The 27829-nt window shown below is 51.3% G+C and overlaps 1 protein-coding gene across 1 annotated transcript; it reads right to left on the bottom strand.

The window, feature by feature from the left end:
• Positions 1 to 70: 70 nt before the first annotated feature.
• LOC122365802 (solute carrier family 12 member 8-like) lies at positions 71 to 27822 on the bottom strand. The gene is made up of 14 exons (XM_043337345.1): positions 27780 to 27822; positions 23427 to 23660; positions 21085 to 21265; positions 20268 to 20413; positions 18587 to 18824; positions 17381 to 17582; positions 16734 to 16834; positions 15226 to 15359; positions 14694 to 14893; positions 13829 to 13937; positions 13277 to 13358; positions 2973 to 3100; positions 2494 to 2675; positions 71 to 2156 (listed from the first exon to the last, which is right to left on the bottom strand). The coding sequence occupies exons 2-14, from the start codon at positions 23559 to 23561 to the stop codon at positions 1991 to 1993; spliced, it is 2004 nt and encodes a 667-aa protein (XP_043193280.1). The 5' UTR covers positions 23562 to 23660; positions 27780 to 27822; the 3' UTR covers positions 71 to 1990.
• Positions 27823 to 27829: the final 7 nt, after the last annotated feature.

The raw sequence follows: 27829 nt of genomic DNA, 5'->3' as shown, positions 1-27829 counted from the left end.
CACCACCCACACACCTCAGTGTGTTACGACCTGATCACGTCGTCCTGGCGCGAGCTAAAACAACACGTGAAAATAGGGTCACATTTATTTGGTATAGACATAGCATAGTCTACGCTATAGATATACATACATACAACATATAGAGGGCTGTCAGCATAACTTCGTGACGTGCTCGGACGATACACATAAGCTCAACCGCACATTGCGCCTCGTATAAACACTTCAGCTAAAACAAAACACTTAAACGAATTGAACATCAAGCAGGTGTTCGCTTGTTAGCACCATTATGAGATCAGTCGGTTAACCCTGGAATTGAGGATAGCACATAGGCCAGGAATGGACATTTATTTGGAAAAGTGCTAGGTGGTTGAAAGAACAAATAAGACCCTGAGGTAGCATGGCATCAGCTTAGAACAGTCACACGAAAAGGCATGAGTTGAGGACATATAAAACAGATAGTCACCGTCAGCTGAGGCAGATTGTTACGCAATGAAATAATTCGTTACGCTGAGATTATTTGAGAACGTAGCCCAGTCCGCTACTGTGGAGTCGGGAATAGTCGATTCGGTAGAGGTCGATTCGGTAGAGCCCCCTAACCGGTGGAGTTGTGGTTATAGCGAGTTATTATTTAATAACACTTTTATCTTTATCGCCAGCATATGGTCGATGGCCAAATGGTAACGATGGTCCCAGCTTTTATGCATATGCCCGAATGTTTTTCAAGGTATTTTTTTTGTATCACAACACAGACTATAGCTTTCGGCTAACAACCGGCTGAAGGTGCATTCTGCATGATTTGTGCAAGTAACACTCAATACAATGGCACACATAGCATGTGCACATATACGTACATCAAACATCTAACATGATTTACAGTGCACACTAAACATCACTCGCTGCATGTATACTTTGCATGCAATACATTTACCGCATTAAGTGTGAATATGGGGAATAGGGATCTCTTGTGTAAAGATAACTGTTCTCCTGAGCATTTCGTTTTGCATGATGCAAAAATAATTCTTGCGATTTCATTACCGTGCTTCCGAATACCTTACAAATCACTCATTAATATTGGCATTGCAGTTACGTTCCTTGAAGCAAGTCCTTCATACACCCTTACGTTGAGAAGATTATGTCTGCAATAAACTAACACATGGCTCATATTATTCACTCCGGTAAATGCCGCCTTCTATAACACAGACACAAACTTGTTGTCGGCTTTCTCACGCAAGTCGACAAACGAGACAGCATTGAACGCTGATTTTCACAGCTTAGGCGCCAGAGCAGCACACAAATCAATACAATCAGATGATACAAACCACACAGGACCAGTCAGTTTCAGCGCATGCACCGCCTATATGTAGCTGTCAGACATATGCAAGCAACTGTCGAAGCGAAGTACTGCGATCCGGGCTTGTCGTATTCAGTCACGGCTTTTGAATCAGAGAAACTGACCACTTGCAGACAATCTCGCACGATATTCCCTCCCTCACACAGTTACGAGAAGCAGAGTGTTCTTTGGACAGTGACTAGTGAGCCAGAACAGCAGCGTCTGTCGACTTTTTACGACACAGAGTTTCAGATGACTTCACCGCCGATTGGCTCAGCGACATCGACATGGCTGCTCGACGGAAGGGCGTAGCAAGCGTTGGATGTGATTTCTCGTCATTGCTCATTGACGTAATCATGGCGTTGCAGCCATTGCCTATCAGCTCGGACGAAATTATTTTAACACATAGACATACGCCATGCGTTGGCAGCACCCTAGCGCACCATGCGGCCTCTTTCTTCAGTCGTTAACCAGCGTAACAGCGGATGAAGAGCAGCTCAGAGAATACCTTTCCCTCAGTCATCTGCCTACAGCGGTTTGGAGGGCTGAATTTCCCTCAGTCATCTGCCAACAGCGGTTTGGAGGGCCTCTCAGATGATACCTTTCCCTCAGTCATCGGCCAGCAGCGGTTTGGAGGGCTGAACGGAGGATACCTTTCCCTCAGTCATCGGCCAGCAGCGGTTTGGAGGGCTGGACGGTGGACTGGTGGTAGCGGGAGCGGTGCTCGAAGTCCTCGTTCTCCTCTGTCACCTGAGTCTGCTGAACGTTCACCCCCGGTGCCATCGGAGTAACCACCATCCTGTCGTACTGAGTGGCTACGCGCCGCCTGCCGCAGACGGCACGACGCGTTAGCGAGATTACCGAAATAAATAAATGACGACTAGTTAACTGCTGATAAAAACATCTGGGATTTGGGATTTGGTCGACGTCATGATCACTAGTCACTTTTTAAAATGTTAACCTCACTTGTTAGCGTGTGCAAAAATAAATGTAAGACTTCCAGCACCATAAGATGAGACCGGTAGAAAAAGACTGCTAGTATTAACTATTCCTAAAATACAATCAACCGTATCCCATTCTCATGTCAGTAAGTCGCTAGCATCACGACCCGTCACAGATTGGTCGACTCCCCTGACCCTGATGTCTGTTCGAGCGTCACTCACCGTCCCAGCGCGATGGCTAGCAGGTTTTTGATCCACTCGCCGAAGGAGAACGAGTCAGCCAGCGCGGCCGGGCAACCGGGACTGGCATGACGCGCGTACAGCCAGATCAGCAGCACGGCCAGCACCGTCAGCAGGCAGTACAGCCAGTTCACCAGCAGCATCATCACCAGCTTCAGCAGCATCTGTGAGCAGCACCCACAGCGCCGTCAGCGGAATGAATCATCACCAGGTTCAGCACTAGCAGCAGCATCACCAGCTTCAGCAGCATCTGAGAGCAGCACCCACAGCACCGACAGCAGACAAAATCATCCCGTGTTTTGACTCAAATTTCGACTTGATTACGACACGCTGTAGATGTTTTGTAAATACGACTCGAACTCTTCGACTCGAAGTATTTCGTGTGGAGTTACGTCCTCATTACCTTGATGCCCACTTTCTTTTAGTAAGCATGTATGTCCCGTGCGGTCATTTGCACTCACTCCGATCAGAGAGACCCATCTGTTGCAGAATCGCGAGTACCAGCTGGGCGGCTGGAGAAGGATCCCCTCCTGTTCAGCGAGCAGCGTGCGGACGGCAGCCGAAGGGTCCGGTACCGGCGCCGCCGTCTCTGCCGAGCGAAAGGGGAAGAGGAAGGCACTCGGAGCGACTTAGTGAGAATAAATGTCATAAACAAATTTCTTTCGTTGGTGGATAGAATGCTTGAGCACTCGATGAACAGTAAGCTATGCATTAGAAATAATATGAGCATAGCTGTGTTTAGGGCCGAGACTGGGATGTATTTATCTTTGACCGGGAAATAATTGTCTCACTAATAGGCAGAGACCGGAGGGGTGGTGTAACGGGTGTCTACTAATTAATGAGAAAAAGTTCAGGTAGTAAATACGAACCTTTAAAGGTAATACATAATCTGCATATCTCACATGCTGAAAGACATGTCTGTTGCGAATGTCAATCAGGCAAAACGAAAACTTTAAATACCATGGTCAGTCGCCATGAGAACGTTAAGCAAACAACGGTTCTAAGCAATCTTCGCCAATTTTAAGAAAAATTACCTTTCTACAACGGAAATGGCACTTATGGCTCTCCAAGTGCAAGTTAAAGGTTTTTAGCCAAGTGCCAATAGCATGCTTATCCTGGCCGGGCCCGGGGGGTAATCCCAACCACCGCAGCCCGGGGGGGGGCGTTTTTCGCCCCCCCTGTCTAACTCCGTAAATAAGGGAGCTACGGAAACAAAAGCGATACCAAACGAAAGGTCCTTACGAGACGATTCTAATGCACCTAAAATTTTTGACCTCAGGTCAATTTTCAAGGTCAGAGGTCAAGGTCAAAGGCCAAAACCGGCACATGTGTAGTGATCTCAAAGTAAGCCTTCTAGAGGACGGCAGGCTGCATCAAACCGGCAAAATTGGGTGTCAAACGAAAGAAGAGAATCTGAGGATTCTGAAAATGTGCTCCAAATCAAAGGTCAAGGTCAAGGTCACGCTCAAAATTGACCTCAAACTTGGCACTTTTTCGCACATCTTGCGTGCTAACTTCCAAGATGTTTTGAAATGTTTTGAGGCTTATCAGTTCCCTATTTGTGGTTCATCTTGCGATGCAAGGCTGCTCAAAGGTCAAGGTCACAGAAGAGTATCCCTGGTAGAGGCTATTTCAGTGATTCAAGTTAGTAATAATAAATAAGACAATTTTGCCATCCGGAAGCTCTAAATGAAGGCTTAGAGGAAAATAGATGCCAGATTCGTGATCAGCGGGTACAAATCCATCATAAACGACCTTTCATGTGTCAAGGTCAACCAGAGGTCATTCGAGGTCACATGAGGTCAACATGAAACTTGACCTTTTCCGAACAAAATATATATCATTCGACGCGGCTTGACAAGGCGAATGCGATGGTACCATTGCCGCAGCTCTAGGACCATTTTTGTCGAAGTTATTTGCGAAAAACTAAAACCACATTTCGGGGTCGTTGACCTGACATCTGACCTCAGGTCACCAAAACTATTTTTGTATTTTTCTCTAGGTCAAACGCTACACAGCCGTGCTCGTAATTTGTCTTTATCTCTAAAACTCTATTTTTAGCAGCTATTTGAAGTTTGCGTCTGTGACGCCGAAGTTTGCCGTGCAGGGGTCTAGAAAAATGGACCTTGTGACGTCATCAAGGGGGCTAGGTCCAATTTTTTTACTTCAGAAGATGTCAAATTGATGGGAGAAAAGGTACTGAAAGTTTCGCCTTCCTATCCCTAAGCGTTCGGGAGTTATCGCAAATATTCGCCAGGGGGGGCGAAAAACGCCCCCCCCCCGGGCCCGCGAGGGTTATGATATTTGAGATAAGAGGAAACGCTCAGCATGCTGGAAAAGGTTTGAAGTGGCTGCAACTCTGCGAGTTTCGCTACAGAAACAAGGTCCCCTTCGATGGGGTGCGAAGGGCAAGGTGAGGGGTGTCAATGTGCCTGCTGGTGTGACGCCACTATATTTGCCACTATTATGTCGTAATTTTTGCTGTAGAAAATGTGCAATTGAGTACCGGAGGTGCATACAGGCGCCTGAGGTCACTCAAGCGCAGCAACGCAGAGAATAACAGCGTTTGCGTCGGCTAATCAGGGGCAAGCTGTCAACTGGTGAGAACGCATTGATATGATAATGGGCGACGAGAGCTGTTTGACTTACCCAGGAACAGATATGTCATATATTGCCAGTTTGTATGGTCCAGTGAGGGGCGATACAACTGCAACCTGTGGACACGTCTCCTTACCGGTTTCCAGCTTACTGATGCGGCTAAACGGTCTCTCCGGAAGGGGAGGTGCTGCCAGTCATGTGTCCAAAATGAGTTATCATTGGGAGGATGTTCTATAGTGCGGGGGACAGCAAATAAACGCGTTGATTTCTTATCTTTTAGGGCACCAAGGTAAAAAAGACGAATACTACCCAAATGGCAACATGCACTCTGATTTGACCTAGTTTTCGTCCATTATGGCACCTTACTGGATCGGATGAGACTGTAAGATTCATTAGAACGGCGAGGCCCACAGCCATACACACATCGACGCCGCAAACGCCCGTACGTACTCGGCGGCGGCATCGTGTGAACCCATGACTCATATGAAACACCCAGTGACACCTAGCGGTCGGCCAGACATTGCACTGACGTGGAAGTGACTACAGGCGGCGGCGCCCCACGAACTGCACCCTTCCCTTTGCTGACAAATCATCACAGAGGGAACATCTTTGTGCTGCCTGCCGACGATTGCAGATTGCCACTAAGCGCAAATAAGGTGGGTCGTATCCTGCATTTCCGCTGCCGCCCTACTGGCCGCCACGACCGACTGGCCCTAGGACAGGGCTGCACGTCGGCCATTATTGTTCAGGCCAGAGCTCTCCAACGGCCGACAGTATCACCGACCGTATACGCAGTTATGCTCGTGCCCCATTTCGGGGAGTTACGATTTATGCTGCCACCAGACTGCTAGCCTCGCATCTTGTTGTGTTCATAGACCTGTCCACGTGCATGACCTAATGTCTCTGTGCACCCAAGGCCAAGCCACCCTGACGCCATCTTGGCGGGAGCGATCAGCAATCGTGTGACCTCTGCCCAGCGATCGCGTGATCGTGACGTCAGCGGTAGGTGTGGACACCTCCAGCGCTGGTGGCGCCGCGGCGGCAGCGACAGCAACTGCTGGTAGCCACGTGGCCGCCAGCGGCGCAGGCGCGGGCGTGTCACGTAACCGTCACTGCGCCGTGAGGCGGCCCGGGTGACTCATCCGCCATGACGTCAGCTGACCGTGACCGTGGCGTAGCGGCCTTTGGCCCGGCGCCCGGACCGCAGGTCCGTAGCTGATCGGGGGTCGTCTTGCACCGGGTCTGCAGCGGGCCATCTGGGCTGGAGTCAGGTCACTGCTGGCCGTATGCCACTCTGTGGGTGCTAGAATGACTGCATGCTGCATTGCCGCCACGAGCATGTCAACTGACCGTCACACCTACACTGGACCTCGCGCCTATCTGCCTCTCACCGGTCCGGTGACCGTCGCAGTGTCGCACTCCCACTGAACTCATCTATCCGCTGGCAGTGAGTAAGGTACTGAGAAACTTGTCCATCGACACAGCCTGTTTTAAGTCCTGGCACCGAATGACCGGCGCGACTCACCGGCCGGTTGCGATCGTCCACCGTGTGCCCGAGGCGCCGGACGTGCACAGCGGTCAGCGTCCACGCAGGGACGCGTCAAGGGTGTGCACAGATGTCAGTGCACACAGACAGGCCGCCAGCCGGCACCAAGTCCCTACACTGCCCTTCCCGAAGAAAATGAGCCATTGCGCCGCACCCCAACACACAACTATGTAAAAACAAAATCAGTTTGTTTCCACAATCGGCCCAACCGGCGATCACCAGCTTCGCTAGCACCAGACTCCGCCGGTACGGACGTTAACTGTTTCGCAGCCGTCAGCCCGCCGCTATCGGGGGGCACCGCCACTTCGACACAATCATCGCCTGATGGCGCAGGCGCCTTCGCTAATGGCACCTGCGTGCCCAGTCACAGAAGTTTCCACCGGCAGCCGCCGTGCGGCAGGATCGAGTCCGGTTAAGCAGGTCGGCGGTCGCTGGGAGGCGGAGCTCGACATCCTGAGCAGAGGCGCGTGCAGCTGGGTCGGCGGCGTCGGCTCCTCTGCAGCCGCACTCCTGGTTCGGCCACGGTCTCGGCTAAAACAGCAGTCATCGCAGGAGGTTCTGTAACCGTGTTTCCGTTTAGTCTACTCGTACGTCTCAACTGATCAGTATGCCGTCGCCATATCCTGCCGTCCTCTAGCTCGATCGCGTACGATACTGGCCCGTCGACACCAACGACCACTCCAGCAGCCCATGGCGACCCAACACCGCAGTTTCTGAAAAAAAAACACGAGATATGACACACCAAATCTTCTTTCAGATCTTACCTTGCTGTCCTGAATTCCTTCTGTTTCACCTGATGCTCAGTCACTCCCTTCCGCATGTCCGGGTGAAGAGATCCAGCCGGCTCCGGATGCTGCGTCCCACCATGAGCTCTGAGGGATAAACTGAGGTCGTGCTGTGAGGTGTGATATTCTGACAGCGCAGCCAAACAGACAAAGCATCTTCCCAGTCGTCGTCAGACCTCTGCAAGGCAAGCTTGACATCACGCACAGCATGCTCAGCCAGTCTGTTGCCTTGGCTGTGGCGAGGTTCTTTCGTCCTGTGATGTCTGCCATTTCCCTGCATAAAACATTGAAACTCGGATGAGGTGAATGATGTGGCGTTGTCAGTCACAACCGTGTCTGGTAATCCCCATCGGGAACACATTTCCCAGCCTAGTAATCGTCGACTTGGAGCTGACAGTGGTGCAGCACTCTGCCTCAATCCACTTAGAATAAGCGTCTACCACGACCATCCCGTACTTTCCTTTCGTGGGCTCGGCAAAGTCGATGTGTATCCGTGACCAGGCACGATCCGGCCAGGGCTACATGCGGATGGCAGCGCGATCAGGTGCTGGCCTGCTCTTCTGGCATGCCCGACACAGGCTCCCGACACGCTCGATGACCTTGTCCTTGAGCGGCCACCAGACGCAGCCTCTTGCTAGAGCCTTCATGCGACGTACTCCAGGTTGCGCCACGTGGAGCTCGGCCAAGATCGCTTTACGTGCCCTGCTCGAAATAACGACTCGGTGACCCCACATGAGCACGCCGCAGCATACGGACAATTCCAGCCGTTTACCAGCAATGCAGACGGTTCCGAGTCCGTACTGAGTGGCCGGCCACCCCTTTTGGACAAGACGCTTCACTCAGGACAGCACTGGATCCCGTGAAGTCAGCACCGCTGAGAGAATTTGCTTGGCTCTGGAGACTTCGGCCAAGGATGCACACCTCATGTCCGGCAGCGGCCGTGCGGCAATGTCAGGTGGTGTATGGTACTGAGAGACTTGTCCATCGACGCAGCCTGTATTCGGTCCCGGCACCGACTGACAGGAGCGGCTCACCGGCCGGTCGCGATCGGCCACCGTGTGCCCGAGGTGCCGAGCGTGCACAGAGGTCAGCGTCCACGCAGGGCCGCGGCAGGGGTGTGCACAGATGTCAGTGCACACAGCAGGCCGCCAGCCGGCACCCAAGTCCATACACAGTGACACTCACCGGTCCGCTGACCGTCGCCCTTCCACGGCCCGCTGGCTGGAAGCGCCCTCCTCTGCCCGCTGGCAGTGACACTCAACGGTCCGCTGACCGTCCACTTCCCCGGCCCCTGGCTGGAAACACCCTCCTCTGCCCGCTGGCGGTAACACTCAACGGTACGCTGACCGTCCCACTTCCCCGGCCCGCTGGCTGGATGCGACCTCTGCCCGCTGACGGTGACACTCAACGGTCCGCTGACCGTCCTACTTCCACGGCCCGCTGGCTGGAAGCGCTCTCCTCTGCCCGCTGACAGTGACACTCACCGGTCCGCTGACCGTCCCACTTCCACGGCCCGCTGGCTGGAAGTGGCCTCCTCTGCCCGCTGGCAGTGACAATCAACGGTCCGCTGACCGTCCCACTTCCACGGCCCGCTGGCTGGACGCCCCCTCCTCTGCCCGCTGGCAGTGACACTCAACGGTCCGCTGACCGTCCCACTTCCACGGCCCGCTGGCTGGAAGTGCCCTCCTCTGCCCGCTGGCAGTGACACTCAACGGTCCGCTGACCGTCCCACTTCCACGGCCCACTGGCTGGAAGCGCCCTCCTCTGCCCGCTGGCAGTGACACTCAACGGTCCGCTGACCGTCCCACTTCCACGGCCCGCTGGCTGGAAGCGCCCTCCTCTGCCCGCTGGCAGTGACACTCAACGGTCCGCTGACCGTCCCACTTCCACGGCCCGCTGGCTGGAAGCCCCCTCTTTTGCCCGCTGGCAGTGACACTCAACGGTCCGCTGACCGTCCCACTTCCACGGCCCGCTGGCTGGAAGCCCCCTCCTCTGCCCGCTGGCAGTGACACTCAACGGTCCGCTGACCGTCCCACTTCCACGGCCCGCTGGCTGGAAGCGCCCTCCTCTGCCCGCTGGCAGTGACACTCAACGGTCCGCTGACCGTCCCACTTCCACGGCCCGCTGGCTGGAAGCCCCCTCCTCTGCCCGCTGGCAGTGACACTCAACGGTCCGCTGACCGTCCCACTTCCACGGCCCGCTGCCTGGAAGCGCCCTCTGCCCGCTGGCAGTGACACTCAACGGTCCGCTGACCGTCCCACTTCCACGGCCCGCTGGCTGGAAGTGGCCTCCTCTGCCCGCTGGCAGTGACACTCAACGGTCCGCTGACCGTCCCACTTCCACGGCCCGCTGGCTGGAAGCCCCTTCCTCTGCCCGCTGGCAGTGACACTCAACGGTCCGCTGACCGTCCCACTTCCACGGCCCGCTGGCTGGAAGTGCCCTCCTCTGCCCGCTGGCAGTGACACTCAACGGTCCGCTGACCGTCCCACTTCCACGGCCCGCTGGCTGGAAGCGCCCTCCTCTGCCCGCTGGCAGTGACACTCAACGGTCCGCTGACCGTCCCACTTCCACGGCCCGCTGGCTGGATGTGGAGCAGCGCCCACTGTCACCGGTCCGCTGACCATACCATACCTGTCCGCTGTCTGTCACGTCTCCCTTACTAACTGCTGGAACCCATACTCACCGGGTCGTCAAACGGTCCACTTTCTCGAGCCCACCAGCCGGTTGCCGCCGGGGGCTCTGCTGGACTAAGTGGACCGCAGAACTGGGCCAGCCTCCCCCCAGCACCGACTACCGATGAGTCACCTATTCATTCGACTAACGTCAGGGGCGACTTACAGGTCCCCGTGCCGCTGCGGCAGCGGCGGTGAAATCAGCCGCCATTCCTTCTCTCAACGCCGAAACAGGATTACCGACTAACCTTCAGAGCCGCTGCGGCGCCCGCACCGGCCCGCGCAGAATGAACGATGATGTCCCGACCGGCCGCCGCCGTGTGGCGTGTCAACAGCCTGCCTCGCCCGTGTCTGTCCCATCTGCACCATGCGCGATACCGTTCCCCGAGCTGGGTCTACTCGGCTCGTCACAGCGTTCCCGACAGCCGTCTCGCGGGCGCCGCGCTCGAAGCTGCAGCAGCAGCCCGGACACCACCGACTGGGCAAGCCAAGACACCACCGGCAGCTCCGAGTGCTCCTCTAGCTCCGCCGTCGCATCACCGCGCGGCCACAAGCGGTCTCGGACGTCATTATCCCTCACCCCTCGACGTCGCTGCCTTCCCACCGGAACGGTCGGTTTCCTTACTTTCGGCACCATCCCCTCCACCTCCTGCCAGCCCCCTCCTCCCCGTGGCCTGAAACTGCCCCCCGTCAGTGCCACCGCACTTCGCGCGCTCGCTGCGCGCTCCTCGGTATGTCGGTGGCCAAGGTCGTCTTGACCCGCCTACTTCCCTCCGACAGCCTCCGCGGTCAGCCGAGGTACCCGCCGCTCACCCCGGCCGGGTACCTGCGTGGTGTCCCGGCGATCGCGACCTCTACGGCCTAATTTTCCCATACATTTGGCAATTTCTTTGGCGTCTTTCAGCGGGAAATCACGGTACTGACCCTATGCAGGACGCTGATCGACAGAGGGCGTGAAAGGAGTCGAGACCGAGTCGCGCCAAAAGAAAATTGGTATATGAAGGTTACTCGTACCACCGATCGCCGAGCACGTGCTAATGGCACCTTACTGGATCGGATGAGACTGTAAGATTCATTAGAACGGCGAGGCCCACAGCCATACACACATCGACGCCGCAAACGCCCGTACGTATCTCGGCGGCGGCATCGTGTGAACCCATGACTCATATGAAACACCCAGTGACACCTAGCGGTCGGCCAGACATTGCACTGACGTGGAAGTGACTACAGGCGGCGGCGCCCCACGAACTGCACCCTTCCCTTTGCTGACAAACCATCACAGAGGGAACATCTTTCCCCACCTCCTCCCCACTCCCCCACTATTACATTATCTTCCCTCCCAACCCATTGTCTCCTCCTTTCATCAGTCCGTCTCGTCTTTCAGCGGGAAATCACGGTACTGACCCTATGCAGGACGCTGATCGACAGAGGGCGTGAAAGGAGTCGAGACCGAGTCGCGCCAAAAGAAAATTGGTATATGAAGGTTACTCGTACCACCGATCGCCGAGCACGTGCTAATGCAATTAAAACCATCGCAATGTTGGAGGGGGTCGGCGTACCCATGAAAGATCGATAAGACGGGTCCACGTCAAAACAGCTAGTGACTATTGAGCTAGTGACTTTTGAGCTAGTAGGTACAAAAGAGCTAGTGCTTCAAAACAGCTAGTGACAAAACAGCTAACGCTAAATTAGCTAGTAATGCAAAACAGCTAGTGCATCAAATCAGCTAGTGACAAAACAGCTAGCGTCAATATGGCTAGTAGAGCAAAACAGCTAGTGCTTCATTATAGCTAGTGACAAAATCGCTAGCGTCGAAATAACTAATGAAGCAAAATAGCTGATGCGTACAAGTGCGAGCAGCTATCATAAACCCGGTTTACATAGCATATTTGACGAGGCTCTAGCTCGTTAATTTGGCGATAATTTCGTTGCAGTGGCCTTCAGATATTTAGAGGGGATCATTTTGTAAATTGTTAAGCACCATTGGCATCTTTTGCAACATCACGGACGGAGATATAAGCTTGCAACAAACCCTATGTAAACGCGTCTATAGATTCTTTCCCGACGAGTCATTAGATTCTTTCCCGACGACGAGTCCCGACGGGTAGGAGCAGAAGAGGACCGTTGTTTGACAACATTATTTGGAATGTTAGAAGGAGGACAGAGGACGGGATCACTAAGGACAAACACAAATTAGAAGCGTGGCACCGGGGAATTCAAGGCATGTTTGATTCATCCTAAAAATCTCTTTAATGAGATTTTTTACCGCCATCCAAAAAGAACAAAATCTTCAAGCATCTGATCTTGTGAAATTCAAAAGTGGCCAGGATGTTCAAAAACAAAAGAAAATATATGCAGAGACATGAATGCCAGATTAGTCACTCTACTGAGACGCTACAGGGAAGGCATTATTAGCAAAAAAGAATTCATTCAGGGAGTAGGTTTCAACATCACTTTGAATGTTTGAGGTGGCATATCGCGGGAAATGCATATTTACAGTCACAGATATCTTACATTTTCGAAGCGAAGTGAATGGGAAGGGAACAGAGGTCCGACGAAATAGCTGTTTTGACGATAGCTATTTCGTCACTAGCTGTTTCGAGGCACTAGCTCTTTTGCTTCACTAGCTACTTTGACGCTAGCTGTTTTGTCACTAGCTGTTTTTAAACACTAGCTATTTTGCTTCACTAGCTATTTTGACGCTAGCTGTTTTGTCACTAGCTGTTTTGAGGCACTAGCTGTTTTGTACTAGCTCAAAAGTCACTAGCTCAAATGTCACTAGCTATTCTGACGTGCACCCGATAAGACAATCCACCCTGCGTGTCGCAGCTGTGACCGATTGAATACTTGTGAGGCTTTGTCAAGAAAGAAATATATCCAGGGGACAAGACTGTAGCTTTGGACCGACATCTGAAGACGGGAAGGCGGGACTTATCGGTCTCGTTTGACGCGGAGGTGCCGCGACGTTTGATCAAGGGGGTCGGGTGGCGCGTGCGGCGTGACGTGGAACATGGTGTGCTCAGTGTGCTGCGCTGAAGGTATTTGATGACCAATAGAAGGATGCATAAGCATGCGAATTTTCGATTATCTAAGTTACAAAATACCCGAGCCTTTAAACTTTTTCTCATTAATTAGTAGACACCCGTTAGATGATTTATACGTACCAGTGGTCACTTGCTTCACGCTGTGGGAGCTCGAGTCTTCCTCTGGCGAGGACGGCAGGCTACCTGTGTTCGTAGACTCCCACTGAAACGAGCACAAAGTCAACACATAGAGATGGCCATCGATCAGCCTAATCGTCGTGGGACGCTGAATTCAAAACATGCAAATCGAATGCAGATTATTCCGGCTCCGGTCCGTGGGCTCTGCCCAGGGAGAGGAGGAGATGGCGCTGATGGGTGTCATTTGGCGCTACATCCTACTGGCTATGAAAAGGATTAAAAGCACCTTACTAAACACAAAGTAAAGAATAAAAAGTTATTGGGCATGGTATAAGAGTTATAGACAACAAATTCAATTATTTTTCAACCATCATATGGCAAAAAAATTGCCGCCGTTGAAAACAGGTGCTCGTATTACCGCCCTCGGAAAGAGAATCGCCGCATAACGAAATACGGCCATCTTCGTGCAAAACATTAGATACATGATAAACATGAAGTGAAAAAGTAACCTGAAGTTCCTCAAGATAATGCATTACTCTCATTGGTTGGACGTACCGAGGACCGCATTGCGCTCTTGCTCTGCTTGCTGACTTTATCCACGGCTCCGTAAGCCGAGCTGCCCTTGCCAGAGGCGTCGAACACAGGCGAGCCCAGCTGATGAGTCCTGTAAAACACCGTCTGGTTACCGGTAAGGTCCAAGCACACGAATCCCGCGACCCCGCGTACCCAGCGCACGTATTTCAGAGTCCAATCACGGTCAGAGCTGTTAAAATGAAATGAGTTTCGCCAACAAACTTCTCAACAGCGCCCGAAGTTTGACGGGAAAGCTGTGAAATTTCGCTGACTAACCACTTGTCAGTTATGAGTTGATATGGTTCCCCGAATGGAATCCCGCTATAATATCAGGAATTTGTAGGTAACAAGATAAACAGTCCTCTCATAATGCGTAAAACTTTGCCAATCCAGGCCCTCTTCACAGCATCCCATCTCCGATGATTTAGTGCTACCCAATTATTACCAATCAAAATCAGGCATTTCATTTCCTTTTTTATTACTATCACCCTTCCCTAGATAACCTTTACCGTAGCATCTTGTCTAAGCGTCAAAATAAATGTGTCCCCACACTGGCGGATCCATGGAACGGCGGTCTTGAGCGCTGCAGGGGGGCATACCCCCAAAAAAGTCTCTAATATAAAAAATCATCGGATTTGATTCCTCACGCACAGCTGAGCAGTTTAAAACAAACCTTACGTAAAAAGTGTTTTGTTTTCTTTTTACTCTCGAAACACCGCATTTTTCGTTTTCCGACACCACCGACGGGGGGGGGGGGTGATCGCCCTCTCCCCCTGGATCCGCCAGTGTGTTCCCACCGTCCACCTCGTCTGGTGGGGACTGCTGCACATAGCGCTCAGTCACTGACTGTCTGGCGTGGCTCTGCTGCTCCTGGATGTCGTAGGCGTGCGCCAGCGCGAAGTAGGCGTAGTCGATGCCGGCGTACGTCATGAGGAAGGGCAGGGTGACGATCGGAGCTAGCCGATTGATCTGGCCGATCAGGATGAACACCAGCGTCCCGGTGGACACTGCGATTAGGGAGTACACCGGCACCTGGTTGGCACCGCTCTGCGAAAACCGGAGAGAGAACGCGGTCAATGTGGATTCGGCTGGGCTAATTATGCATGAGATGCTAAATGCAGCGGCAATTTGGTGGCGTTCGCGTGTGGTATGAGGATTCCATGAAGATGAATGATGAACGAAAGTGGCGGCTAGAATACCTACAATGACATGGTAGCTAGATTGAAATGATAAAGGCTTCACTTGTAAAGCCTGAATTGGCCTGAAAATTATTTATATTAACTGCATTCAGCCGGCGTGTGAACAAAATTGAAATTCGTAATCCTTCCATTATTCGCATCCGTTATATTTGAATGAAATGCCTGGTTAGCGCTCCTTACCACTTTGCTCAACGGCTTCAGGCAGCGAATGATGTTCTCATTTGCAATGCTCTTGAGAACCCGTGGAGTGCCGTAAAGTGTTGAAAGACATGAAGAGGAAGACGAAATGTAGAGGCCCAACAACAGGAGCACACCTGTGACCAGCCAACCAGAGTGAGCAGCTTTGACAGACATTACGTGATACCTCAGCAAATGAACAAAAAAAAAAAACTAACTAGAGGTACAGGTTTACGCGATAACTGTATGTTTCGATATGTATGATTAACGGATGCATTAGTTTGGGTGTAGAAACTTGCATTTTTATTGGTATTATTTGTGAAGAACTGGGTAACTGCTTTTGATTGAACTGTAAAGTATGATGGTGATGCATGCGAGTTGTTCGAGCCCTTTGTAAGTTAGGATGTTACTCAATTCAACCCTACCCTACCCTACCATACCCTACCCTACCCTTACACTACCCTAACCTACCCTACCCTACCCTACCCTACCCTACACCCTACCCTACCCTACCCTACCCTACCCTACCCGTGCCCTACCCTACCCTTACACTACCCTACCCTACCCTAACCTACCCTACCCCTAACCCTGCACTACCCTACCCCTACCCTACCCTACCCCTACCCTACCCTACCCTACCCCTACCCCTACCCTACCCTACCCAACCCTACCCCTAGTCCCTACTCTACCCTACCCTACCCTATCATATCCTACCCTACCCTACCCTACCCTTACACTACCCTACCCTACCCTACCCTACCCTACCCCTACCCCTACACTACCCTACCCCTACCCTACCCTACCCTTACACTACCCAACCCTACCCTACCCTACCCTACCCCTACACTACCCTACCCTACCCCTACCCCTACCCCTACACTACCCTACCCTACCCTACCCTACCCTACCCTACCCTACCCCACCCAACCCTACCCCTAGTCCCTACCCTACCCTACCCTACCCTACCCTACCCTACCCTACCCTACCCTACCCTATCCTACCCTACACTACACTACACTACCACCGGCAGTCCAAGTTTCAGCTAAATCGGCCCAGAAACGGCTGAGATATTGCAAAAACAAATTAATTGTATTTACTGGCGAATCTTCTTGGCGAGCGGTGCCTTGTGTCGGCCTTCGTTGTCAAAGGTCAACGACCTCCCGGCTCTGATGCTTTTCACTCAGCTTTTTAAGCGAACAACTGAGCCTAAAGCGCGTGCTCTCTGCTCGACGCCGGCCTCGGCCAGCCTGCGGCAGAGATGCACGCGCTGACGCGGCACCCGTGGTCCGATTGCGCCCATTTTTTGATACGATGGTCCGCCCCACCCAAAGTTTGTGCCCAGTAAATTTCACGTCGATACGCGGCGCCGTTCCGGCGCAAGAAGACACATAAGGCTGACGGATGGACAGACAACTTATAATTTATTAAGTAAGATTGTAAGTTCAAAAAGCAAAATCTCGCAAGCTATTGATGGCAGTTATCGATAAGGCATTTTATCAGTTAGTCCTCACCTGTGGCCGCTACGCGCTCAGCAATAATGTAATCGGTGAGAAGGGCCTCCCTGGTACAGGTAGCAGCCAACACAAAGGCAAACAGCATGTACAGCACGGTGCTGAAAAAACGTTCAGGGTCGGTCAATGCCTCACGGAAAGTCGTGATATTTTTCAATCGATTGTCATTGTGATCATGTGAAACACGTTCCATTGCGATTCTACTTCTTCAAATTGGTTCGACTGGTATTAATATCGATCGCTCATATCCTTTTGCGTAATGACACGAAGCTATTCAACTGTTGAACATATGTGGCTAAAATATCTGTGCCTGTGTAACTTTTGTTCCTGTATGCATCTTTGCCCGTGTTTGAACGATACGAATAACACGAATTAAATATTGGAGACGTTTAGGTATTCCTGTGAAAGTCAAGTAAACGATTATTAGGACGTCGTGAGCCACAAATGATAGAAAAACATCTAATGACATTCCTTTATTGACTATCTCACAAGGCTGGCTTGATCGTCATTCTGCAAACGCGTTCGTAGAACATACGTCGCGAACATGCGACGCGACGCATGTTCCTTATTCACACATATCTAGGTGAGTAAGTTGAAGAATCAAGAAGGACTATATGGACCACCCATTTTCCGTCCCCCTGACCGACCTTGCTCCCAGAGCCGCCAGCGTGCCGCGGGGGATGTCCTGACGTGGGTTGCGCAGGTCACCCGACATGTTGATGCCGGCCATGATGCCTGTCAGGCTGGGGAAGAAGACGCCGAACGCGCTGAACCAGTTGTTGCCCTCGGTGTAGCGTGGAGACGTGTTGTTCCGCAGGTTCTCCATGCTCCAGCCGACGTACCCCTCACCTGACAGACAACCAGTGTGCGTGATGAGGTTGGGGCCGAAACATAGGGTGAGGTCAGACCTGGGATCATAAAAGCTTCCTCGAAACGTAGGATGATCTGGTCAGGAAGTCCTGTGGGGGATCTCCTATATTGGTCGCGTCAAGCATGGGGTCATCCGAAAACCAAAGCAAACTGGATGAGACATGGGGTAAGCCCCTCACGGGATGGATCAGCTATGGGGTCACGCCGCACAGCCATAGAGCCACCTGACACGCGAACCGCTGACATCCCGACAAACGGGGAGGTCCGCTACACTTCGTGCTGGCATTTTGTCTGGTTAGATACCGGCTCGGGCACGAAAGGGCTTGCGGTACGGGAAAAGGTCAACAGAGAGTGCATCAGCAGCAATGGTAGTTACGCTCCACTTTGGAGATGCATTGGCGAGAAGCCCGAACTCTCCTTGACCTTTATGAATGTGTGTACTGAAATATTGATAGAGTTTGTCGGAAACGCGCGGCGGCCGTGGCATTTGCAGCAGTGTGTTAGGACAGCGTGCCCGCTACTTCCGTCGGAACGGTTCAACTCGCACAAACGGTCTTCTAGGAATGTTGCAACTCTGGCGCCGCTTCAATGAGACAATATCAGTTCATAGAAGCACAAATGATATCGCCGTGCTATGAAGCAGAACCACGAATTGATTTCAGACGATCGTTTGCTGAGAATCTTGGGACCCTGGCTTAGCAGAATACACAGGCCTCTGCCGCTATTTCACCAAGCCAAAATCTGATTAAAGAGTTGCTGACATAGATCACAAGTTGTATGAACTGCGAAAGTGGTCCATTTCCGGAAACGAAACTGTTGAGTCATTTAGATTACTTTCGTCAAGACTGATAACAAATGGCCCTACTTTCGCATATCCCCCGTATTCACCCGCGCCTTTCAACCATGTGACAAGGATACATCCCTAGCACATCACATATCACAGCCAACACACCTCCTCCCCCCACCGGGCGCAGAAGTCTCACCTGCCAGGGGGTCGCCGACCAGCGAGCCAAACAGAAAGTCGAGCACGGCTAGCGCCAGCAGGGCCAGCAGCACAAACTGCACCTTGATGACCCACTTGACGCCGGCGATGTTGATGGCAGTCAGCAGGGCGATCAGGGTGACGCCCACGGAGCGCTCGACCCACGGATTCTGCGGCGTGTTCACCAGCTCGGACATGGACTCGCCGAAGGCTGCGGCGCACAGTGCGCACCCCACCGCCTGCCGGATGGACATGGTACTGTTGGCAATTACAGCTAATGCAGCCGCTAAAGGCAAATGTGGACGTTAATGTTTCATACCCGTAGTGGGATCGGAGCTGGTTGCAGGGTTAGCGTTTGGAAACAGTTTGGCCATGACCCCTTGACCCTTCCGTTGACTGACTTCGATACGGTGCACCGGTTGGTATGTTATCTTGGCTTGGTGTAAATTTAGACAATTGCCTACCACTCAGCCCCGGGCCATCCCCGTCGGGAGGCGGGAGCGTTTTGTAGCGGCTGGAAAGCTACAAATCGTTTTTTACGGTGCCTTCTCTCCCTCAGCGAAGGACACACACAGTTGTTGAAAGGACACAATTTGATGCAGGTCGAATGTTTAGCATGCTGTGAGCCGTATGTTTGACGTTGCTGAATGCGAGGTCGGAATCGTAAAATCTGTTGCGGTTCAGTGCCGCGCGGGTCCTGCCTCCGATCGACAAGGCGTTGTGCGGCACAGTCTAACTTCAGGCGTCTATCACTGCTGCCATCTAGTGACAGCGCTGGGAACTATGTAACCGAATGCCCCACGTCAATAGTTGATTAGCTCGCAGGGAACTTGCCAATTGACGCGGAGCATTCGGTTACATAGTTCCCAGCGCTGTCGCTAGATGGCAGCAATGGTAGACGCCTGAAGTTAGACTGTGCCGCACAACGCCTTATCGATCGGAGGCCGGACGGGGAGCATTCATTCTGGCCAGGGTTCATAATGTCCAGGGTACGTTATGCCCAGTGTCGAAATGGCCAGTGCCTTAAATGGGCCAGAGTTCATAATGTCCAGGGATTGCATGGCCCAAATGCGGCCAACTGGCTGCAGATAGGGTATATTCAAAGAGGCCAGGGTTCATAATGTCCAGGGCACGATGTGTCCAGTGTTCGAAATGGCCAGGGTTCATAATGTCCAGGGCACGATGTGTCCAGTGTTCAAAATGGCCAGAGTTCATAATGTCCAGGGCACGATGTGTCCAGTGTTCAAAATGGCCAGTGCCTTGAATAGGCCAGAGTTCACAGTGTCCAGGGATTACATAGTCACTGAAAGTGACGTCATTATGTAAAAAACACGGAACCAGCTCAATGCGAAGCAGTGCAGTGCCGAAGGCAATGCCTTAGGAGAGATTACAGGCAATAGTAAATCAAATATTTTTAGGTTAAGTGGTTATGTATCTGGCTTCACGCCGAAACCCGCGCGGCACTGAACCGCAACAGTTTTTACGATTCCGACCTCGCATTCAGCAACGCCAAACATACAACTCACAGCATGCCAAACATCCGACTTACATCAAATTGTGTCCTTTCGACAACTCCCATTCTAGTCAGCATGGTACGATATTGACCGATGGGATAACCGGCCAGAGGACGCCCGACTGGCAAATACCTCTCCAAACTCCAAAGACGTCTTACTGGAACACACCTGTCCGAAGCAGTAGACCAGGCCGATGGCAGTTCCGAGGTGGGATCCGAGCACCTGCGAGACGAGCGAGTACACCCCACCGGTGGCCATGGGGCACCTCTCACAGATGCCGATCGCAGAAAGTACGGACGTCAGCACCACGCACACTGCGGACATTGTGAGAGTGGAGCAATAATTACAGCAACGTCAGATGCATCCTGTGCTATGGAAAGCCTAATGAATGTTTATCAGCGTATAGGAGCCAGCTCGATGCTCTTGTGTTATATGAACGCATAACAATAAACCAGTGATTGGTAAAGTGACACCGTGGGGGTTATCACTTATTAATGGACCTTTCGTCTTATGTGCAATTGGTATGCATTTTTTATCGGACCTGTTTGACGGAGGAAAAGTCATCTAACTTGATGAAGATGCTTACTTGCATACTTGGCTTGCTATGTGTAATAGTAAATAGATAGATCTAAAGGAATATTGGCGATTTATTTTTCTTACAATGCTGTTAAGATCCACATTCATTCCGCAACATTACGGCAATAGTAATCAAACAGCCAGCTAGTGTGCATGAGTCAGCTAGTCCGGAATTTGATCCTGGCACCATGGAATTGTAAAACGCCAAGATAGCAAACATTTGCTGACAAAGCCGGCGCTCCGTCATTGTCTGTCACAGCTTCTGCCAGAATCTGTCAGCTCACTCCGTCAGAGTCTGTCACACATTCTGTCAGTGCCTATCACAGGCTCTGTCGGAGTCTGTCACACACTCTGTCACTGTGTCACAGACTCCGTCAGAGTCTGTCAGCTACACAGCCAGACCACTGACCGCAGGCGATGATGATGAGGAAGGTGAAGCCGATGCCGGCCTGCGCCACCATCCAGCCGGAGCGCAGCAGCACGATCACGCCGAAGATGTTGACGATGACGGTGGTGAACACGCCGTCCCAGGTGCCGAAGAGTACCGGCGACGACACGAAGAAGTTGGACCGCCACCACGGCTGGTGGCGCTGTGTGCGCGGAGGGAGGTGATCAGAGAGATGGGCTGCCGATGGCGCCGCGCGGAGAACGAGGTAATGAAGGGAGTGGTTCGGTTAGAAATGTGACGCCAACTCACTCGCATGGAATCAAGCTGTTGCTGGATTGATCGGACAGAAATCAGCCAGTCCGAAATATCGATTAGATAATGTCGAGGCAAGAAAACGTCTTCTCGGATGTAATGAATGTCAGGACCAAAGGCCAGTGTCGCATCCCCATAAAGGTCTAACGAAGCATGTTTGAAACTCCGAATAAAAAAGGCCGTGTCCCTTGGCGTGCTCAACAACTTTTCTGGCTGTCAGCAACTCCCGGGCAATCTTTGTCTCCTCCCTTCCCAAAAAAGCTGCAAGTTCCGTGTGTTGATACAGCAAAGTTCTTTGAGGTTTTGACAGGGAAATGGATTTCGTGCAAAGTCACACTGATATCGGGCAGGCTATGCTATTTGATGGCGTCAGTGGCAATTTTCAGTTGGAATGGTGGTTTATTTTTCATCATCATCCACTAGCTCACCGTCGCACCAATCACGTTTTTGTTAGAGCTAGATCAATGTTGACTTGTTTACTCAGAAAATAGAGCGCTTTCTGAAACCCAGATGGCCCGGGGAATCAATTACGTTCGCATCTAGGAAAAGCAAATGCGTGAGAGACATATGATATCGTGTTCCCTAACAACGCATCAGCAATCAACATTGCATAGGAAAGAAGGCGGCATTCACGTCCTTTTCCTTGCGTAAAATAATATTGAAGTTGACAAATCCTTTCAGGCTCCAAAATATAAAAGGTAAAAATGAAATATCATTTTTAAGACAAAGGCACCAAATCGCTCTGTCAGCTATGCTTGGCTTAGAAATATGAACTTCATGGACACGGTGAAACAGTAGGCGGTGTTACGAAACATTAAAAGCATATTAAAGGGACCCTCCCACCTTCAAAAAAGTTTATGAATTGGCATGAAAGTGATGTCGCTAGGTTCAGAAAGAGCGAAAACGAATATTTACCAAATTTCACCGAAAAATGTTCACCGGTTTTCAAGATATTAGACTTTTACTTTTGTTTACTTTTTTGGGATCTCCACTGTTTCTAGCGACTTTATTTCAGAAGTGCAGCGTTTGCGGCAGATGTTGCGCGCAAATAGCATATACCACCGCGTGCTACAAAACGTTTTAGTCAAACATTTAAAAATCGTTAGATATCTGCGCTGACGTCACACATTCAGAGGGGTATTCCTAAGCATTAGCCCCTCTGAATCAAAATGCTGCAATTTTGAAATTCAATATTTCTGATTTAAGGCATTTCTCGATGTTGTGAGTGCCGAAACCGGTAATTGTGAGCCAGGGACCCCATTTTGGCTATCTCAACTCAAATCTAATGTTAAGGTGGGAGGGTCCCTTTAAGCACTAATGATATGGACAAAGTATACTTACGTAAACAGTGAAGCGCATATACTTGTTTGATTTGTAGGCTGTTCGAATCAATTTTAGCTTGGGCTATATGTATACTCAGTTACATAAAAAACGGTCCCTGATGTATTTATTCTCATGATGACAGCCCTCTGCAACGTGCGCGGTAGGTATTTTTTTTTCGACAAAAACGAGAATAACGCGAATACTATGTTATCGGTCAATCGGAAATCGTAACAGCACTGACGCGTTAGACTCCGCACCTTAGGTTGGCATCATCACCGTATTCATTTTCCATCTAGTTCGGCAACAAAACCCAAAAGTTTATATTTGCCCCCATAATAAACTTTTGCATTTTGTTGCCACACAGGGCGTATACTTTGTTTAGTGATAGACCCAATCGAAGGAGTGGAGCATGGCGCATCTATTTGCAGTGAGTTCCGACCGACTTATAACATACCTAGCCTTTGAGTTATTATCGGGTTCGCCGAAAAAAAAAAGAATACCTACCACGCAGTCTGCTGAGGGCTGTACCTAGTGGTGTCAACTTGTTCGGCTCGGTGATTCCCTTGGCGATTTATTACGTATCCGTATATCAGTTCGCCAAACTCGATAAGACCCATAGGCATAGCACGGTTGTCGGCTAGTGCTTCCCAACGACTTACGAAACGATTTAGGCATGCAATATGACACATCTCATCACATCTCATCAGAGTATCTGCAGTGTGTCTCACCTGTTCCTCTGCGAACAGCTCGTCATCTCGCTGGGCGGCGCCGGCCAGCGGGTCGCCGGCGGACGGCTCGGCAGCTGCCGGTCGGCCGGCCGGCTCGGAGCTCAGGCCGAACCGACCCCAGTCCACGCTCACCATGGCGGCGGCGCCGTGTCACCGCCGTGACCGCGCCGGTCACGGAGCTCGTGACACTCGGAGAAACGTCACGGCACGGCTGGGTGGTGACCAGAGCTGCACCTGGGGTGACCCGACGGTCACGTAATACCTGAGTAGTGCTACTGTCTGCACTCTATCCATATTGTCATACAGCACACGACACATGAGGATAAAGAGTATTCGTTCAGGACATCCATTAGAATGTAAATCTTTTTAGTCCTTTGCAGGAATTCAGAAAGTGGAATGTCGTGTCATTTCATTTCACGCATTGATTGTCATGTGAAGATTGTATATTAACGTGTAGTTCTAGTTTGCGTGACCAGACTTGTGACAGCTCAAGAAAAAAGTGAGCTCGCTCAGCTCAACTCCGTCTTATCCGCTCCCGCTCAGCTCCCGCTCAGTTTAACGCGGCTCAGCTCAGCTCACGTTCCGCTCAAACCGGCTGCGCTCCGCTCACGCTCAGCTCAGCTCAGCTCAGTTTCCGGTCAGCTCAGCTCAGCTCAGTTTCCGCTCAGCTCAGCTCAGCTCAGTTTCCGCTCAGCTCAGTTTCCGCTCAGCTCAGCTCAGCTCAGCTCAGTTTCCGCTCAGCTCAGCTCAGCTCAACTCAGTTCCCGTTCAGCTCAGCTCAGTTTCCGCTCAATTCAGCTCAGCTCAGTTTCCGCTCAGAAAAAATGTACCGACGAAAAAATGCACGGACGAAAAAATGTACAGACGAAAAAAAAATGCGAGACGAAAAAAGTCGGACGAAAAACTGCGGACGAATAATTGTCCGACGAAAATCTTCTAGACGAAAAAAACGTCATGGAATCATCTCAACTAGGCGGTGTTTCACGGCCGAGAGCAGCACGCCCACGCCGCCATCCGCTATTGGCACCCTGCCAGGAGCTGACGTTACATTTTGAGGTAGTGTTGGAACTTGGAGATAAGAGTTTGTTTATATCTCCATGGAAACCCCATTTGACACGTGTGATAGCAGCGTGCTGTTATCAGTGAAACCTATAACACCACCCTGATCTCAACCAAGGCAATGTCAACACTATTAGAATTCATAGTCGGCGTGTGAATAAGGGAGCTTATCCCATATAATGGACATCAGAAGGTGAGAATTCCAGTTAGCGCCTCTGCCCCACCCCACTTTCAATAGGATATGGTTGCTTAGCCCACATTCAACCAACGAAGAGGAACTTTATTTGCTTATTCCTAATTGTAAATATTGTATGCAGATGTAAGAACCCTTATTGATAAAATTAATTTAAATAACTGCTTAAATAACAAAGTGAAGAATGCTGAATTGTACATTGCGGAGCAGAGTGTCATTACATGGGCGTCGAAACCGGGGGGGACGGGGGGGACGCGTCCCCCCCAGTCGAGGAATCCGGGGGGGACGTCCCCCGCAAAAATATCCTCATGAATGATTTAAAAAGTGACCCACGACATTGGTGTATTGTCGTTTTGGGATGAAATTGCGGATACCTACTCGTATACAAATTGAATCTGCGAATTGCTGACACTGTACCCTTGCTTACAGGGCTGCGGAGTAGATGATTTTGGTAATTCCGACTCCGGCTTAAAAAAAAAAAAACGCTCGGAGTCCCCGCTCCATCTCCGACCACGGCATCCCTCGGCCCGCATCGGAGTGAAAAAACATGTGATGTGATGCTTTTGTCTCTTTGAACGTTTCCTGGCACATAAAAGATAACATTGCCTACGAGGTGCAGCTCTGGACTGTCCGTCCCAGGTCGTCGATAGGGAGCCAAAGCTCCAGTTGTAGGGGCGACCATATTTAACAAGGGCTGAAGATCTGTCCCAAAGTCTCAGAGTGCAGTAGGACAACAGCTTGCAGAGACCACACATTTTACATAGGATATTCGTAATAGTCAAGACCTTCAGCTCACTCTCAAACGGCCCTCTTCCCGTTCGAGGCCATCCGACAGCAGAAGGTCTCACCATGGCCTTTGAACGCTTGATGCTTGAGGGTGAGAGGACCTCGTCCTGGTCTGAGAGAGCCCAGGAGGACGTAATGCTCAGTATGCCCCTATATTGGTCTTACCATGACCCCTACAATCACCACAGCCAACAGAATCTCCAGCTCTTATTCGACCCATCCTCGGGGATGACGTTGACTCTGACTTCAGAGTTGAAGTCTGTTACGATTTTGGTGACTCCAACTCCGTATCCGACCAAAACCGTCGACTACGACCGAAGTCGACTCCGACCCCGCAGTCCTGCAGCTACACTGCACAGAAGTTGGAAAAAACTGTACCTATGGTTGACAGCGGTTTACAGAGGACCACACGATTTTTTAGAGGCAGGGCTGCTGGACTTGGTGACCAGACCCTAACTGTCCTGGTATCAAACTTAATTACGCGGGATGCAAAATTTATGCGTTTTGGGACTGTTTTGCCAAGAGTTTTTGCCAATTTTCGCGGCGCTTCGCGCCGCCAATTCATGCACAGGTAGAAAAGAGTGTGACTAATAACGCCTCCACGCGAGAACATGAGAACATGTGTATTGTGTATGCGTTACAAGTAGTGCATAGGCCTGAAATTGTACGCTAAACTAACTAACTTTTGGGTTTTTAGTCAGCCAATCCGTCCCCCCCAGTCAAAAATCCGTGGCGACGCCCCTGAGTGTCAAGGCGAAGCATCAAAGCCTGACAGTAGGTAGGTATTCATTTTGCAGTCAGACTTGAAACTTGAGACTGGCTGTATTAGCCTGTAAATTGGCCATGACCCTGGTCTTCCAATTTCCATGCAATATGGGTGAAAGAAATTAAGCTTGATTAGTGATTACTATTGATTTCTTTAGAGTTTTGATATTTTTAAGTGCGATCACGAAAGATAGCTAGCTGATAGCTGAAGCATCAAAGCCTGAGTTAATTTCCAAGCATGAACTGAAAAGAATTAGAACTGGATCAGCTCAGCTCAGCTAAATCAGCTCAGCTAAATCAGCTCAGCTCAATCAGCTCAGCTCAGCTCGCTCAATCAGCTCAGCTCAGCTCGCTCAGCTCAGCTCAGCTCGCTCAGCTCAGCTCAGCTCAATCAGCTCAGCTCAGCTCAGCTCAATCAGCTCAGCTCAGCTCAGCTCGCTCAGCTCAGCTCAGCTCAGCTCAGCTCAGCTCAAGCTCATTCAGCTCAGCTCAGCTCAAGCTCATTCAGCTCAGCTCAGACAGCAGCTCAGCTCAATGCATTACTGAGCCGGCTCAGCTCACAGCTCAACAATTTGGCAAAATGTTGAGCCGGCTCATGAGCTGAGCTGATTTTTGAGCCGGCTCAACTGAGCTGATCACAAGTCTGTGCGTGACGTGTCGTATAACTCAGCTTTAGTTAGCGCTTTTGATACTAACGAGGATGTAATGACGTCTGTTATGATCCGTGATGCTGTCGTGAAAGGTGAAGTGACCACGGGCACAGCAGGTTAGCTGTCGGGTCATTTGATGCGGCTAGTGTTCCACAAACTGCAGATCGAATGTAAGTACATAGTAGGTGTGGCTGTAATAACCGACGCCAGCGAGGCCCAATCAATGTTTGTAGCCATGTACCCAATTCCAGGAGAAGTCACTTGAGGGTCCATTCCGACTGTCTTCCCACCCCAACCCATAAAAACCGTCCATAGCAGGAGCCAGGAAAGAACGGTGAAGCTATTAGCTAGCACTTTCGCTAGTTTCTGGTATTTAATGAGATTACCTTAGAGCTCTTCCAGACCACTTTTTCAGGTTGCCGAGCGATGCTTCGAAAACATTGTGTGTTACTCTGTCTGTTGACATGACTACGATAGAATTATAGGACTGATCGCGCATTTAAGTCGTTCAAGACGTTCACAGCTCATAAAATAAATAGCCAGTATTGTCCGCCTAGTTAATGTAAACAAGAGAAACTAAAGACCGACAAAGTAAAGCTAAAAAGCAGGGCGGAGCACCATTGCTGGAGCATGTACTATACTGCAGGCTATTATCCCAGTTCCAATAAATTGCAGTTTTTTTTGTGGCAACTCAGGCAATCACATCACTCCCCGATAGCATGTGGGCCGCCCACCACCCCGCCCATTTCGCAGCATATGGTACCGTTTCCGAGCGCACCCACCGGCGGGTCACACGCACCCGCTGCCCCTCCCACCCCTCCCGTCCCCTCAGTGACCACTGCGACCCCCTCCGGTCCTGTCGGGTCCCGCTGGGTGGGCCCCGGTCGGCGGGGGTCTCACCTGTGCTGGAGCGGGCGCGGGTGGTGCGGCCGGCGGCGGCGGCAGCGGCG

The sequence above is a fragment of the Amphibalanus amphitrite genome, unplaced genomic scaffold (genome assembly GCF_019059575.1).
Source record: "Amphibalanus amphitrite isolate SeventyFive unplaced genomic scaffold, NRLGWU_Aamphi_draft 000029F_arrow, whole genome shotgun sequence".
NCBI classification, from domain to species: domain Eukaryota; kingdom Metazoa; phylum Arthropoda; class Thecostraca; order Balanomorpha; family Balanidae; genus Amphibalanus; species Amphibalanus amphitrite.
Note: the sequence above shows the minus strand (reverse complement) of the source record. Positions and strands in the feature narration are given on the sequence as shown.

What these genes read in the sequence shown, in the direction of transcription:
- LOC122365802 (XM_043337345.1), bottom strand. Translation starts at nt 23,561, where the DNA reads ATGGTGAGCGTGGACTGGGGTCGGTTCGGCCTGAGCTCCGAGCCGGCC. An exon ending in CTGGCGGCTCTGGGAGCAAG is followed by an intron (nt 16,835 to 17,380) that starts GTCGGTCAGGGG and finishes ACGTTTTTTCAG; the next exon opens with CACCGTGCTGTACATGCTGT. An exon ending in CTAGCCATCGCGCTGGGACG is followed by an intron (nt 2,157 to 2,493) that starts GTGAGTGACGCT and finishes CGTCTGCGGCAG; the next exon opens with GCGGCGCGTAGCCACTCAGT.